A 16,965-nucleotide genomic window follows, 5' to 3' on the forward strand; every position below is an offset into this window, starting at 1 on the left:
GAAAACTGGTGGCAGTGGTTCAGGTTTCAAGTGGGATTTTTCGGAATTGGGTATCGTTTGGGAAGTTGCCCTGTCGATAGAGATCGACAGCTTTCGGTCTAGTGCCGACAGTGTCAAGTGGGAAGCATAAGGGGGCCGCGTATCCATTTCCCAGCTCTCGGGCTTTTTGAGGCTTGAGTATGCTTTGCTGACAACGAAAAGAGCACACTCACACACAGCAGTGTGAGTACCAAAAGGAATGGTAAAATGTTGTTGGAAGCAAAGCGTCTACTTCAGGTGTGGTGCGTACACTCATTTCGAGGCTTGAAGTGCTCCTGTACCTTCAGGGATGCCAGCAATGCCACAAGTGAGCGTATCTATTGCTCTGGATCAAAGCCTGCGGCTTCTTGTTTCGCTCATCTCGCAAGCTCATCCTGCCAAGGGTGTTGAACAATTGAATTTCATAATAAAACAATTGAATTAGCAGAACAAAACAGACTGTCTGCTTTGGTGCGAGAAGGGGCTGCTCAAGATGGGCAACACATCCACGTGGTACCGACAGTCCCTGCTGGTGCGCTGCTGGGTGTGGCGAAACTATCTAGCGAAACACCTCGTCCTACCGTATGGCGCTAAGACCCATTACCATCCACCACAAATATGCCCCGGAGGGATGTACGAAAGATTAAGACTTACTCGTGTCGTAGCTGACAGGTTGGCCAGGGAGGGGGGGGGGGCTTGTGAGGTGTTCAGCGTGTCTTGAGGGTGAGAATAGCGCCCTTTGTGGAAACTTTTACTCCATGTGTTAAGGTAGTGCAACGCTTTTGTGGGAATGAAATTTAAATATTTTTCCATAAACTGGTGCTGTGTACAGCGGTGACATGTAGACCGGGGAGATGATGACGAAGGGGGAGTGACTGTTTATCTTTCACAACACATATCTGCACACCCGCAGCGCCTTGGAGTATAGCAAGTATGCTTTACTCTGTTCGAAAAGGATGTCTTCAGACTTTGAATAAAGCTTGCAGCAAAGAAGTTCAAGAGTGTGGAATTGGAGTCGAAAAAGCTCCCCCAGTGTACTTGCCCCAAACAAGCCCGACACCTCCGGAGGCAGTTTTGCTTTAAGCTACCGTTTGCAAATCCGATTTGTGGCAGCTCGTTTCACTGCTGCTGCAACGTCGGTGGGCGTGGTACTAGACAGACAGTGGCAGTATCAATTCCCACCGGAGGCGCCAACTTCTAAGTTTTTTTTTCTTCTCCCGGCTTTTGTAGCTCATTTTTCAGGGAAAAACAGCCGCTTTGCCTGACTGTGCCATCTTCCTCCACTCTGTCGTCGAGGGAATGGTCTCACCCTCCCAGGAGAAGACATGCATATTTATTAGTTTTATGCTGCTCCCGAGCTTCGACGGCTTCCATGTACGTGGGCCCCATGCTCAATGGGATGATCGGCGACGCGCGGCTGGATCGTGGACTGAGTCTACATGTATTTATGGCTTCAGGCAGACAAAAGACAAAGTCAGAACCAAAAAAAAAATACCAACACACAACCGGCAGGAAGCGATTACCGTACGGAAAACGTGCGAGGAACAATCAGCGGTGGGATATTGGGCGCACCGAAAGCAAAGGAAAGGTCTCGGGAGTGAGTTCCCCAAAAGTATGTTTGGAAGGAAGTTGAAGCAAAAAACCAGAACTTCCTTTTCTTACGATTCTAAAGACTGTTCGGCGGCCCTGTTTTGTCTGCAGTGCCCTTCTCCGGACCGTACTGGATGCTTTTCCCGGGTGAGAAATGAATAATCAAACTGACATTTTCCAAAGAAAGCAATGGGGGGAAAAAGCGAACGTATAAATATTTGTACCTTGTTGGCCCGTCGGACCATGATGATGAACTCTGTCAGCCACTCTGTGTGCAAGCAAGTTTCGACTGTTCCGGCATGTCCCCGGTGTCCCTTAAGTCAACTTAGCGCAAGGTGATTTCGTCAGGTGTTGGCCAAGCCCTGAAAATGGGCAGGAGCTGGGCCTGGAGTGCAACCGGGTGCAAAGCCGTGGGCGAAATAAATCACATCCATAAATTTTGCCCAACTGTCACCTCGGGTGATTGCGAACGTGCGAGCTAGAACGGTGCGCGAACGGTACGTGTTAAAGTGTTGGAAAGTGTGGGTTTTTTTAGATTGTTTTTCGGAAAGTTGTTCTTCCCGCTTGAGGTTCGGAAAGCTTTTCAAAGAAGTGGGCAGGCAATTTTACAGCGATTAAGGTGAGACTGTTGTCAGTGGAGCATTCAGGGCAAACAGAAAAGTTAACAGTCTTTAAAGCTTATTGCAAAGTATATCTGTGTAACAGAACTTTAGGGTCAATACTATTTCAAGGTTGAAAATAGTTGAAATAAGAGATCAATACACTGAACGTATTACATAGAAAGTGTTGTCGATACACTCAATATCGTAAGTAATTTACCTTTGTAGTAATGGAAATGGATTGAATAAGTATTATATAAGAGTTACTTTTTTATCACTCTGAAAGGAGAGCCCTTCACGATTCTAGTCAGTTTTTTGTATGGAGTTTGACAGTTGGAGGCTGAAATCATGTAAACACTCCATACGAAACCACACACAAAACTAGCCTGCAATTTTCAGTCTTGATTATTCTAGCCTCAATGCTAGAATTAGATGCGAGTACCTGCTCGAAAACACGGTGTTGTTTACATTTACCCCAAGGTGCATTAAAGAGATCACGTGGTTGAATCTAGAATCAAAGTGTATGTAGTCCAGGTGGTTTCGCATGTTTTTATAACCAATTTTGAACATCACTTTTTGACAGGGCGGGTGAAAGCTTTTGCTCATACAAGCTTTCTTGAGACTTGACGAATTCTCAAAACCCGCTTAAAATCTTCATTCAGAAGCAGAAGCGATAAAAAGCAGCCTTCTAAATTCATACACCTTGGGATAAGCCCACCTGCATATTATACCCACTTAGATAGCTGCTCGAAAACTGCTATACAATGCAAACAGCGGACAGGCTCAAATTTCAGCCTTCGAACTTAAAACGGAAAGGGCCCCAGGGTCAGAATATCCTACACGGCATTGAACGCCCACGCTGATTGATACGTGAAGTCTTGAAAAAAAAAGTTGATAATTAAATACGGTGAATTATTGATCAAAATTTCAAAGATTAGATACAATCGTGGACGACCATAATTTGAAATTTGTAGAATACGACAAGCCTCTCCAAAAACTCTCCAAAGCGCATGTTTTCAATCGATAAAACCTTTTCGAGTACATAAAATGTCTTACTCACTATCACTTATACTCAATTCTCTGAACTTCTAAGTAGCTTTTCAATGAAAATTTCCTTGCTTGTTTGCGGAAACCAATTCCAATCCCCTTCCATGCAACCCACAACTTCCCTAATTGCACTAACGAAGCTGCCAGCTATCACCAACCACACCGAGGTACGTGTAAAGTTTTAATGAGAGACACCATTTCCGTTGCATTGTTTGCGCTCGAAAACCTCAATTATTTATGCTTTAGCACAAACTTGCCTCTACCATTGGCCTCCCCACCAACGATGATGGGTTTGCTTATTCAATGCCGCTCCTCGCCCGTATTTCACGTTCTCAATGCTAGAAAGGAAGCAACTTTGTCTTACCTTCTTAGGGGGGGTTTTCCGTTCCCCTTTTCGACGCAAGAGAAGACAGAGTTGCCCGGCGGACCGATCTGTAAAGAAAGCACATACGTAAACATATTAGTATGCATTGTTTTACCTACTTTCAGGCACTTAATTTTACACCAAAGCTCTACCCCTGGAAGGCACACTATCAAGATCAAGAACATCCACCGGCTGTTCACTTGTCAGTCTGCAGAGGCGTCTGCCTGGTGACGGAAGTTTGCCTCTGCCGCTGGTTTCTCATCTGTAAGCGTTTTCGGAGAGGATGCAAAACAGCACATCGCTTCCACTGCTTATCTTTTGCTGCAGGAGAACACAAACACTTGCACACATTCGCTCACGCGTAAGGGTAAAGTGCTTCTTAATGGCATTCCGTCTTGTTAGGGCTCAATTAACTCGTGCTCTTGCGTTTCAGTCTTGCGCTGTGTGGTCGGGTTGACGCAAAGAGTTAGGGTTAGTGTGTTACACGAATCAAGCGTGCCCTGTGCACTCTGGCGTATGCCATCACTCACCCAATTCGATGCACGGTGCAAGGTGCAGTAGGGGGGAGCAAAATTACAAATTCAAACAAATTTGCTCGATCCATACGGGTCGGCAAAGGTGTGAACTGAAGTCACTGCCGCCCTAATAAATCATAGTCACTTCCTGGCAAACGAAAGCTGGCAAACGGGTGCATGTCGAACAACGTTGTACCTATAATGTTGAAGGCAAAGTAGATGGGCCGTTTTTTGTTCCTTTTTCTAGCCAACAGCACACGTTACAAACACGAAAAGGAAAACATAATGATGCAATTTGGAATTGCAAACTTGTAACCCTTTTCGTATGCCTGTGCGGCAGAAACGGCGAAAATGTAAGCGATTTTGTGGATGTAAAAGTTTTTTATCCGTGTCGATTAAGTTTTGGAGCAATTTTGTAACATTTGTAACAGGAATGACACATCTGCACATGGGTTTTGAGCCACTTAAACACTTTGGGTTTAGTTTAGGCCATGGTTTTTTTTTTGTTAACCATACAAAGGCGTCTAAGTGGAGAATTGCGTGTGGTGTAAACATGTTTTTCTTTGTAGCAATCTAAGGAGTTTGGTGGTTTAAAAAATGTATTTTTATACCTTCAAAAACTTGTTCTATACAGCTGCACATCCCACGAATCAGCAGGAAGTCGACAAGCATTTTTTTGTCGCAAAAAAACAGTTTCTGAAAGGTAAACCGGTACCGTGAAGACTAACGCTTAAACCCTAGTAGCTGTAACCCAAAAGTTCAAAGTTACTCGTCGCTGGTACCTCCCGCTACTCGGCAGTGCACCAAATCGCTTGGAACCAACGGCGCTCCACCAATGTCTGGAAAGGAAATTGTAACCTTTTTTTTCTGCCACAATTGAAACCTTTGGTAGGTGGTGTGTTGTTTTATGAACGGGTTAAAACGAGCTGCAATGAAACATTCACGTGAAATAAGCTGCCCCGCTGCAGCTGGCCGGAGTTGCCTGGTGAGCGGTAACCTAGACACTGCTCTTTACACCTCGTACCGTTCACCACCTCATCAGCGGTGCAGTGGCCATCGTACCAGAAGATGAAGAGGTTAGAAGAGAAAAAGTCATAACCAGGTTTACACTGCACTTGCACAACTTCGCACGGTGCACGCGGCGGGCTTGTGTCGTCGGATGCACTGCCGCTTGCACTTCAATCCCGTGGTCCCAGCTGTGTACGTACAACCGGAGCGAAACGTTCGTCGAAAAACGATGAAACATATTTATGCTGATGCATTGCTGTGTGGTCGGGTTGTGCCGGTGTGTTGTGAATGCAGTGTTGCAGCTGCTGGTATTAAAAACTCCCTCACTGGAACAAAACAAAAAGGAGGAAAAGAAAACTCTTCGCGGCGGCATCCAGCAGCAGCAGCAGCAGCATCAGCAGAATGGTGCACTATTGTTTCGGGTTTAAAATATATAAGACTACTCAGCTCGGCGAGGGATGTTGCGCGTTTAAGTAGAAGCTTGTTTTTGTGGACCGTGGGACGTTGGAGCGTTTTATGTATTTGCATACAAGCTGACCGGGCTGACGCCTGGGTTGTTTGTGGCATTTTATTTCGGCATCTCAACAACGGCTACACTTATGCTGTTTTTTTTCACAACGCTCACTGAGAGTGTTAGAAGCGGCAACGGATAAACCTTGGCCCACGGATGTTTCGGTTTCTATAGCCACCCATTTTACGGTTGTTTCAACCCATTTTAGTGGCTAGTTTAATTGAATTTTATTCCAGCAGAAGAGAAGTGTTTTAGACTGCAAAATTCATTTCCTAAACGCTTCTTTGGGGTTGGGTGTGCACGCTTTGAAGCACAACTCAAATGTGTTTCATATGCAATTTGAAATCTAACCACTTCGTTTTGATTTCTGAAAGATTTGTTTTTCATTTATGAAATGTTGTTTAAAATCTACAAAATGTGTTTTATCTGAATTAATTGCAGATGTTGCTTTGTGTGAACAGCATTCAATAATTAGAATTCGGTTAGAGCATGCAATGTACAGTGCTCTTTCATCGCTGGTTTGCTAAATGGCTCCATCAACTCATCGCCTTTGTTGCATCACATCGATATCTACGCACCATCCCGACCACCCAGGTCTAGAGAGACTCTATGTAACACTGTTTCGGATTTACAATTAACTTTAACATTTCAACTCAGTGGTTCAAGGAACATCTCCGGCTACTACCGTGGCCCCAGTGAACTGTGATACAAATCTTGATTTCTCTATATTTTGTGTACTGTTTCCCATCTTAATTAGGCCTTTTGGGCCGTTTAAGAATAACCAATAAATAATAATAATAATTATAAAGTACCAACGTTTGTCAAAATAGTAGTCATTTCTCGTTCAATTATGGCCTTATTTTGGCAACAGGCATAAAAAAACAACGAATTGATGACAAATATGTCAGCCCAATACATTGGTATCTGCAAACATAAGCTTTTTTTATGACAATTTTTTTGTTAAAGTACATTTTTAACCCATATAACATCGAATGTGACACATTTTGCATACCTTCAGGCGTTTTGTGTTTGGTAAAAAATTCGTTAGCTTCAATTTTGTTATTTCTACAACTTCAATATTTAAAGTAGCAGCAAACCTCTCACTTGAAAACCGTCATATGGGTGCAGCCGAAGAGCATATTGGAAACACAGATTTTAACAAACAGCGGCACCATACCCAATCCACGCAGCACACAGCACAACACTGCCCCAAACTGGCGACAGATGGAATGTTTTACCGGTTTACGACAGTTGATTTTTTATTGAGCATTCGATATTGGACAGGAACGTGTCACTGGTATCGTACTGTTGCCACGTTGTTGTTGTTGGTGTTGTTGGCACTCCATACTCCCCGGCCTCAGCACATTGTGCCCATCGACTGACGCGCTAGATTGCTTTTTGGTTATGGAATGGACCAAGCGCGTGGGAGGCGTGGGATGTTATCCACACGGTTGGCATGTAGAGATTTGAACTTTTGCAACGCTGGTAGCATCGTTAGTAAAAGAAGTGAGCCTAAAGAACCAAAAAAAAAACGAGCAGAAGCAAAAGGAAAAAAAAAACGAAACCAGCCCATCGTTGCCAATGACGCAAAACGTTCGACGACGTTTAGCCACCGGTTCAGTGTAATATGGAAGGAAGAGTGTTTTGCACGATGCAAAAAAAAAACACTCGCACACACACTCACACAGAGGAAAATGATGTGAAAACTCGTTACGAACTGGGCGTGTGTTTTTTTCTTTTTCTTTGCTTCTTTGCCTTGCATGTGCTTCCGTTGGTTGGCTGTGTCCTGCAAACGACAACATGCCGTTGGCGTTGAAGTTTTCGGTGAACTTTGGTTTGAATTTATCCACGGGACGAACCATCCCGAAGCCCATCATAACGTGACCGGCAGGGAAAACGATACCGCCTGCAGGGGGCCGTTCGAATTTGCATCACCACCATCACGTCCCTGACACTGGGGGCCGCGGCAGGACGAAGTTGGTGTTGCAAACTCGCCTCAGCAGGGTTTATACATGCGTGCAAGGCTTGGGTGTTCGGGTAGGCAAATATGTCGAGGAAAAAAAACAACAAAAATTGCCCATGACAGGGGGCGGGGATAAATCCCGAACAAATCTAATTTTACCACCAATAACCCTTCGCACTGGGCTGGGCTGAGGGCTTTTTTCTTAAATCCACTCAACCTACCCTTCTTTCCCGTATCCCTTCACCGGAAAAAGGGATGCGATACCCAAAAACCCCTCAGCTCATCCCTTCTTACAGCTTCACTTTCTGCCACTTCCCAGCAGCCGCAGCACGATGCATGATGAACCGAAATTTGTTCCGATTGTCCGTGCCGGGTAACGGGACAGATGTTGTTTTAGGATGGGATGAGCGTGAGAGTAAGTTAACAAAAAAGCAATAGTCATATAGCAAATCGCACCCAGCTCAAAAGGGGTGTAAGCGGGATCCCCGACATGTTGGGGTGGGTTTTGGTGAGCGGACCCAAAATCTGTGCACCCTCCCTTCCCCCCCCCCCCCAGGTGCCCGGTGGGAGGTGAATAAAAATATGAAAATTATCCTAATCTCCATAATCTTCCACAATTTGACGGTTTGATGGGTTTCGGGGCTTACCCGGGATTGAAGTTTGAGCTTCGATGTTAGATGATGCGGGAGTTTGTGTGTGTGTGTGTGTGTGTATGTTGGGGAGGGTTTTACTGAAAAAAAAGATGACTCGGTGAGCTAATGTTGTAACGCATCGTAAAGTTGGCCGTCGATGTTCCTTTTCTGGCCCGAAGCAAATGAGCAACTAATGGGTTTTTGGTTTTTGTTTTGGAAGTGGAAAGTGGACATGGACATACTTTATTGTTGAAGATAGGTTTATTACACAAATTAGAATTTCAACAAATCCTATTTGATAGTTTACTCTCAGAGTATTACACCAGTGAAATAGTATATTAATTGACAATTTTTTTTAGGCCCAATATTAAATAGAATAAAAACCTTTTATCAACGCGATAGATTGCATCAGCTTAATGAGATATGATATTATGCATTACTGAGAGTCTAGTTATGTATCGTCTCAGAAATTGTTCCTCAGTAACGCCACCATGCTAAGAGCATTTTTGAGGCTCTTTTTTCTTATTTTGAAAAGTATTTAAGCCTTCTTGGCCCTTAAACGTCTCTCATTTTTCAACGAATATTTTTTAAGAGAAATAAGATATCATAAATTTATTCAATTTTAAATCATACTCGTAACATAAGTTATTCTAACCATCAGTTACTCGCCGTCTCTTCAACTTCTACAACATGCTACGTTTTTGAATGAAATTTGAAAATTCTTCCACGCTTCAATTCATCCTTATCTTTATCAACTACTAACATAAAACAAAAAGAGATCAAATAACTGTACAGCCAACACGTACCGTGTACAACGTCAATCCGTTTTGCTCTCGCTGAATTCCAAATACAATAAAAGAAAAGTCAAACAAAACGAATGCAACACACTTTCTACTCCCGCATTGTTTCAAACCGTAATGGAGGTAGCGTAATGTTTCGTCACACGTCTGTGCGGCCGTGCAGTCGCTTTCATACCATAATCCACCACCAGCTTCCACGTTGATCCGATTCACATTGATTGGGAGTGATCCTTAACGTAAAGGCTTAAGCGGTTATCCTGGTAAGCGAAAGGGTGTGTACGTTTGTGTGTGAGGGATTTTTCTGAAACAAAGGCCTTTCCAGTTGCTTTTGTAGTTGTTTTGCACAAGCACTCACACTGCAACTCCTTCCTTCACCCTTGGTAAACAATCCACAGCCAACCGAGCACTGGTGGGGCGGTATTGTTCCGCCGGCAAAGTGATGTGGGCGTAGGGCGTCCGGAAGCAACCGAAAGCAAGTGTTGAATAAAAATGGCACAAGAAAGCGCCACTAGAGCCGAGTCTTTTCAGTTCCGGAAGGCTTTTCTCCCGGATAGGGGGAGGGACGGTAAGCCGCTTTGCCTGCCTGGTCGGTCTTCACGGCATCATACACGCACACGTGGCGCACTTCCGCCGCAAACGAACAAATCTTATTTACACATTTTATTTACGGTTCCCTCTGAGACTGTGCACACTGTGTGCCTGTGCCTTACAACCGTCGTCTCGCTTTCGGGCTTGTCTAAAGACTTTATGAACTCGTCTGCACAGGGAACGAGTTGAGCAATAACGGCAAGCTGGGGAGGCCTCTCCATTACTCCCGACGAGGTTTAGGCTAAAGACCCAACCTAAAGAGCGAACAATAGCCGTCGTCCTCCTGCCGGTGGAGCAGCAGTGGCAGCCATAAGAAGCAGCCAAACCACATCGAAGCAGTTACTAAATAAACGCTTCGCGCGCGCTCATAGAGAGAGAGGGATGGAAGCAACGTACCGAGATGATGCTGTGTACACGTCCGTACAGAACGGCGCCCGCCGCAGCCCTTTTGGCTGCAGGCTTCGGTACCGGATTAAGCCTAAATGAAAATAAAGAATAATGTGACGTGCATGGCCCGGGTTTGGGGGCAGGCTCGGGTGTTACCGCCAGAAGCCCAGCCATGGCTCAGGAGTGGTAGTAGTGGCACGTTCGCTCTCGCCTGTTCGCTTGCTAGACGAAGGAAGCCATTGGAGCACTTTCGCTTCAATCACAACGTCCTCGTCCTGGTCACCATCCCTGCCGTGGCTTTCCCGGTGTTGGAGGGATACACTTTTACCACAGCACAGCACACAACACACATACTAAAGTGCACGATTCATCTGCACGATAAACCCACCCAAGCAGCGAGTTAAGCCGCTTTTGCTCGAAACGACGGTGCCCTGTTTCGTTTCATCGCATCTCAATTTCGATCACTCGAACGTTTATCCCTTATCAATTTCCTTGAAGGATTTGCCCGAAACACGGCCTGCGAATCGACCGGGGGTTTGGGATGCGGCAAGGGAGGATAAGTAAGATGATCTTTCGGAGCGGCAGCACACTGGCTCAAAAGCAAACACTTCCCACTGCAGGGAAGCTTACCTGAGCTTGTCACACTGCCATTTGGGAAGTTGCCCAACGCCAGGAAGTTGTTAAGAAACTGCAACAAGCGTTCGGAACCGAGGGCTTTGGTCGACTTGGTGCCGGAAGCAGGTCGGGATAATTGCGTGCCATTTTCTCCCTTTCTTTCACAAAATGGCCAGTGCTTCCTACCGTGTGTATGTGTGTGTGTGTGTGTGTGTAGAAATTGGTAATGGGTTTCGGATTTTGGTGTGTGCCCGGCAACTTGTGTATGTGAATGTTGTACGCATCATGTACGGCCCATCTAAAGGATCTAAGATGGTGTGGGTTTGGGCGTTTGCAAGTGACAAGCGTTTACACACAACTCACCTTAACGAACGTCTGCTGCCAGCATGTGTCATGTTCTATTTCTCCCCTGACTGCCCCACTGTGCCAACAAGGAAGATTAGCCGGTACCGGTAGTGGTCGTTAGGAAGTTGGAAGCTTCGTGGCTATTTTTTTTCTTCTTACTTCTCGCCGGTTGACGATCTACCGAAAGGTTACGTGTGTTTGTGCTGTTTTATTCAAGCTCAACATAACCGACCGACAATGTACCGTGTAACGAGAGATGTTGGATAACTTGTAAATGTGTTTTTGTTGCTACCTTCGTTGGGGTTGCAAAATTCAAAGGCATGTTTGGACGTGTCGATTCGCTCGATCGTGTTCGACATGTTCAAGATGAAGAGGGGAGTCTTCAAGGGAAAACTTACCCAACTTGCACGTTGGTTGTTGCTAAGAGGTTGTTGGAAAGATTGGTTTGAAGAAGTGTGAAAGGAATTTTGGTTTCATCTCGATAACTACAGTAAAGGAGGTGTTAATCCGAATGAGAAGTGGGAATAGGTTGCAAATTATTCGAGTGTATTTGTAATCTTCAGCTCTTTGAATGGTTTAAGAGATGCTTCATAAAAAATGCTTTTTAGACTTTCTGAGTGATATGTTCAGCATATTATTACAACATGTTGCGTCTGTGAAATAAACTCTTTAAATTTTATTTGTGAAGCTTTACTAAAGGCTCTTTTGTGCTAGCCAATATTCCGTCGCTCACGATCAAACTTCGTTTGTATTCTTCATTCTAAAATCTAACATCAAATCATCAAAAAAAAAATAAAGGTTATCACAAAATTGACGATAATGGGCGCTCTTTTCCTTTTCAGATCGTAGGCCCTTTTTGAGATTTCAGCCTGTCAGCTGTTTGCATTGTATAGCAGTTTTCGAGCAGCTATCCAAATGGGTATAATATACAGGTGGGCTCATCCCAAGGTGTATGTATTTAAAAGGCTGATGTGTATCGCTTGTACTTCTAAATGAAGGTTTTAAGATTTTAAGATTTTAAGGTTTAAATTTGGTTATAAAAAAACAGGCAAAATTCCATCACCTTTAATGCACCATGGTTTAAATGCAAACACGATCTTGGTTTGACTTTTTTTCGAGCAGGTACTCGAATCTAATTTAAGGTTTGAGGCTGATATAATCTAAGCTGAAAATCGAAGGCTAGTTTTGTGTGTGGTTTTGTATGGATAGTATTATAAAAGGCCCCATTATTAGAAATAAATTTGTTGAGCTGTCTCAACATCATAAATGTCATAATTTGACAAAAGATTGTGGCTTTAAAGACACGCCTAATATCGTAAGCACGGCCATGGTGAAAGCCTCAAACATTGGATTCTGTTGATCCAAAAATCCCAACCACACATCAATTGAGAGCGTGAGAGATGTTTGAAGGCATTTTATTAGGCATTCTGTGAATCTGATACATCAAGTTGAAATATAGCTATTTCAAACATTTGCTGGATTGTATCGATAACAAGCTAGTCCATTTACACCCTTCAATCCCTACCAAAACGATATCTAGCAGCTCGCTGGCACACGCTGGCAAAACAAAACATCTCACGTGCGTTCACACTGTCAGCGAGTGTCCTGTCAAATCGTCCCCTAAACGAACACCCTTCCACTACCCATTCCGTATCGAGACGTAATGATAAAAAATGAGCTCGTCCTTCAACACGTAACAAAATTATCAGTTGACGCGCGTTGACGCGGGTGTTGTCGTTGGTAGCAGCGTAACACGACCATTTTATCAACATTCTTCACGTGATTACGCCTAGCGATGCCTTACCAACGCAGCTAAGCTGGACCAGAAAACACCCCCCTCCGGGCTGGTTGTTGTGTTTGCCAAGTGGACGCGGTTGGTGTGGTAGAGAAAATAAAATATATAAGTATGCCACCGCCCAACACCCTTCATACTAGGGCCGTGCCGCGGGCGGCTCGTCTTTTGGACTCGTCTTCGAATGGCTTCGTTGGAAGAAGAATCTTCCCATCTCTCCCATCTTCCCAAAAAAAAGGCAGGGCCAGCGACTTAATATATTGCACACCATTCATCACTTGACAATTTAATCCCCGGGGATTAGGGTCGAGAGCGCCGAGAAAGTCTGGCCGAAAATGAAGCAAACTGGAGTGTCCCGCCTGAAGAGAGTGAGAGACACGGGCGGGTTTGGAAATAAGAGATGGATTAAACCGGAAATGGAGTGTTGTTCACTATCCACGCGCGCCGGTCCATAATCCTTCACACACAGCGTTGAAGTATGACCCAGGAAGATACACACACACACACACACACACACACACACACACACACACACACAACAAGGCAAACTGGATGTTCAGTTTGTTTTGCTCCTTTTTTAGGAAAGCAGCCTCCTTTTTTTCTTTATCTTTTAAAGAAGGAAAATGAAGACCTCGTCAATTAAAACATGATTGAACAGGATCGATTATCTATCTTTGTTGTAAAACAGCCTTCAGCTAGAAAATTGTTACACAACTTTACTAAGATCTCCGGTGACTGAAATATTTATTTTCCTGTGAAATTTAAATTGTTTCCACTGATGCTCTCAACAAGCCTTCAGCTACTTTACTAGGTTCGTCCTTCTTTCCCATTTATCGTACTCGTTATTCATTCCCCCTTCTGCTACAGCTAGATTGACAGATTGGCCGGTAAGTTCTCATCTTACGCCTGTCTGCTTCGGGCAAAACTGATCTTCAACCAAATGTTGACTTTTTACCACATCTTCTGTAGGGTTTCTGTGGTCCAGCCAATCCGGCAGCTGGGACTGGGCCAAACCATGCATGATGAGAGTGCCTGAAGCGTACAAGCGAGCGATAGAAAATGGTGCTTCTTTTTACAGTTTTTTTTTCTTCATTTTTCTTCTACTTCCAGCCGCACACGAACATTGGCTTCCTCAACTCTACCGGGAACCGCCATAAATCATCAGCACACTGTCCCACAGCACCGGGTACTACGGGTACTTTGGCAAAGGATAACGCCAACCCATAAGCCCTCATCGCATACTAGCTTGACTTTCAGCTGGGTTTCAAAACGGGGCTTGGAAAAATTATGACGGAAAATAAAACCGTGGATCGTGGTGGATATGGCACATGATTTCCTTTCCACCGTGCGTTCGCTCTCTCACTCACTCTCTCTCTCTCTCTCTCTCTCTCTCTCTCTTATCTTCTTTCCTTCACTTGAGCAAGAAAAATTGCGGTCCACAATTGGAGTCAAGCTTCCGGGGACACTTGTGCAAGGATGAAGATAGTTAGAAGCTAGTTGACTTACATTACTGCTGCTGGCTACTAGCACTTCACTGGATGTACGAACGGAGCGAATGTAGGAATGGTACGTATCTTCTTTTTGGTGAGCCATTATTCATCGTTGTAGTTTAGTTTTTCCATGCACTTGTAGGATTGTTAATCTCATATACAATTGGCTTTAAATGCTTAGACAGTTTCAAATGTTTTTGAAATGTTCAAAAGCTCTTTATTTCCTTTCATTTGTATGTTGTAAGATTGTAAGTAGTAGAGGTACAACTCGTTCAAATGACTGTAGGAAATGTTGTCTATATTTACTAAAAATATTTATGAAAAAATCCTTATACTAACCCATATAACAATCCAAGCAATAAGTAAAAGTAAGAACTTTAATATACAATGTAATATCATCTTATTTCCAATACTGACCTCGATTCATACAGAAAAAGTTGGAAATCAAACATACGGACACATTTCCGCAACGCGTCCCGTACATGACCCTTAAGTAAGATGGGGTAGAAAATACTTTCATACCAGAGGTCGCACACCAAACGCACACAATATGTACAACACGAAACCAATCGTAAGCATGAACGACAACAAAAAACATACTTTCCGAAAGTTCGAGAGAAAAGAAACACCACACACATAAACCGCAAAAACTCGCCCAAGCATGTTGGGGCCCGTTTGGCATAATCAGCCGAGGAAAATCGGCGTACGGATTGCGACGCACCGATCGGGACCATTCCCTGCCGGTTTTGCTGTTTATTGGGCGAATGTTTTGCTGCTCTGGTGCGGCGTTCCGCCCGACGGAGTACGATTGTTTTGTGCGATTTCTTTCACTTTAGTTTTTCCTACTTCTTTTTCTCATTTTTGTTTTTTTTGCTCCCTCCCATAAAGTCTCGCTTTGCGCTTCAGATTCGTTCATTTAGCAAAAAAAAAGAAGCAGCAAGGACCAGCAACAAACGAAACCACAACAAAAAATAGCCCAAGCTTGCGAAACCATCCGAGCCCGAACCAATAATGTGTTGTGGTTTTTGTGGCGCACCGGAATGGTGCAAAACGAGACAAGAACGCGGGTCGATTTCGGCCGAGAAAAACCACATCCGGAAAACATGGCAGGAACAATACGTGAAAGACGTGAGTGTGATCGGTCGGTCTCGGGTGGATCAGAACAAGGATGATGGGTGGTGGGCGAGTGGAGTGCGGGAAGGCAAAAAAAGGATATTGCATCAAAGATATAAATCAACATGCGAACTGGCAAACTGGTTGCCGGGTTGGAACAACAACAACAGTGGCTGGGGCGTGAGAAAAGGGGAGCCAAACAAGGGTTAGGTCGTTTCCTTTCACTCTCTGAAGTGAATCTTCTGGCTCTGAGGAGGGGCTGCTTTTTCGCATCGATCGTAAACCCTCCCCGGGTGTGACGTGAACGTGCAAGCTAATGACCAAATCGCAAGGCCACACACAGTACACACACACACTCCATTGCGCCTGAAGGAGCATCTCAGTTGCTAAGGGAGATTTTGTTTTATTACGTTTCGGTAGGTGATAACGTTAACTCCGTCCGTTTATCTCCTGTGTCTTCTTGAGTGTGTATATGTGACGACGGCCTACCGACTGGTTTTGTATCTTTTCTCGCATCGATGGATTGCGCAAACCGATCGTTCTAGATTGTTATGTGCTACGGGTTTTTTTTTTGCCACGAACCATTTTCCCCAGCCTGATTGGCTGATTTACGTAACGCACACCCCAGCAGCAGCAGCGGCAACAGTGGCAAAATGAGGCATCACGCATCCGGCGAGCCGTGTTAATTCGGGCCTCGTGATCCAATCACGTCCGTGGCCTGTGGTTTGCTGCTGATTACGGCTGGTAGCGGGCTCGGAATAGTTCGTAATTTGTATTGTGGTTTGATGTATGGATTTATTGATTGTAATGCTTGCTTGTTGTAGCCATGCTATTGGTGCAGTTAACCCGGGAACAGTGTTCTGCTGTTTCTGTGTGTTCAATAGTAGCTTGAAAGAAGCCGCAGATTCTGCTACTTGAATGCACAAATATTTGGAAGATAAACATCGCAATGTCTCAAAGGCTCATTCGAATCGCTCTGTTTTGATTTAATCAGTCCTTTTCTAAATTTACAAACTCAATCTCAATTCTTTCGTTAAGAATATTGCAGTTTTTATAAATGCAATCAAAATTCTAATAAGAAATCTGTTAGATAACTATTTCTGATAACATGTGCATCTTATAACTTGCGTATAAATCCCAACAGTACAATTTGGTAGTTCATATTAACTAGCGTATCGAGTCATCTCGACGCCAAGTTCAGGCAGTATTTAAGATAGTTTGAATGGATGGTTTCATGTTTGAGTCTACTTACTCTACTCAATTCAAGCCGAATTTAAAACAAAAGTCTTTTGTTCTCAACTTACACGCATCTACGGTCAAAATAATCCTCCAATTAGTGTTGGAAATTTTAATGTCTCATTAAAAACTCTAACCTGAGTAGTAAAACCAGCCAATATCCTCAAAACCAATAGGATACTAAATAATATAACGTCTCCGGTTTTACTACAACGTAACTGAGCTATCAATCCGACCATCCAAAAGCGTGTGTGAGTGTTTTTGGGATGTATTCCAAAACATTGCAAACTCCCAAAACCCGATATTCAGCTTAGCTCGCAAACCCCCTGAACTCAAACAAAGTCCAGTATCG

At 44.1% G+C, this 16,965-nt stretch overlaps 1 protein-coding gene across 1 annotated transcript in view; it reads right to left on the reverse strand.

The window, feature by feature from the left end:
• Positions 1 to 16,965, reverse strand: part of LOC121595498 — an 85,458-nt gene that overhangs the window by 34,230 nt on the left and 34,263 nt on the right. Inside the window, exon 5 of the mRNA XM_041919527.1 lies at positions 3,619 to 3,686. Within this exon, the coding sequence (XP_041775461.1) occupies positions 3,619 to 3,686 (68 nt within the window). The remainder of the gene's footprint in view (positions 1 to 3,618; positions 3,687 to 16,965) is intronic.

The sequence above is a fragment of the Anopheles merus genome, chromosome 3R (assembly GCF_017562075.2).
Source record: "Anopheles merus strain MAF chromosome 3R, AmerM5.1, whole genome shotgun sequence".
Classification (NCBI taxonomy): domain Eukaryota; kingdom Metazoa; phylum Arthropoda; class Insecta; order Diptera; family Culicidae; genus Anopheles; species Anopheles merus.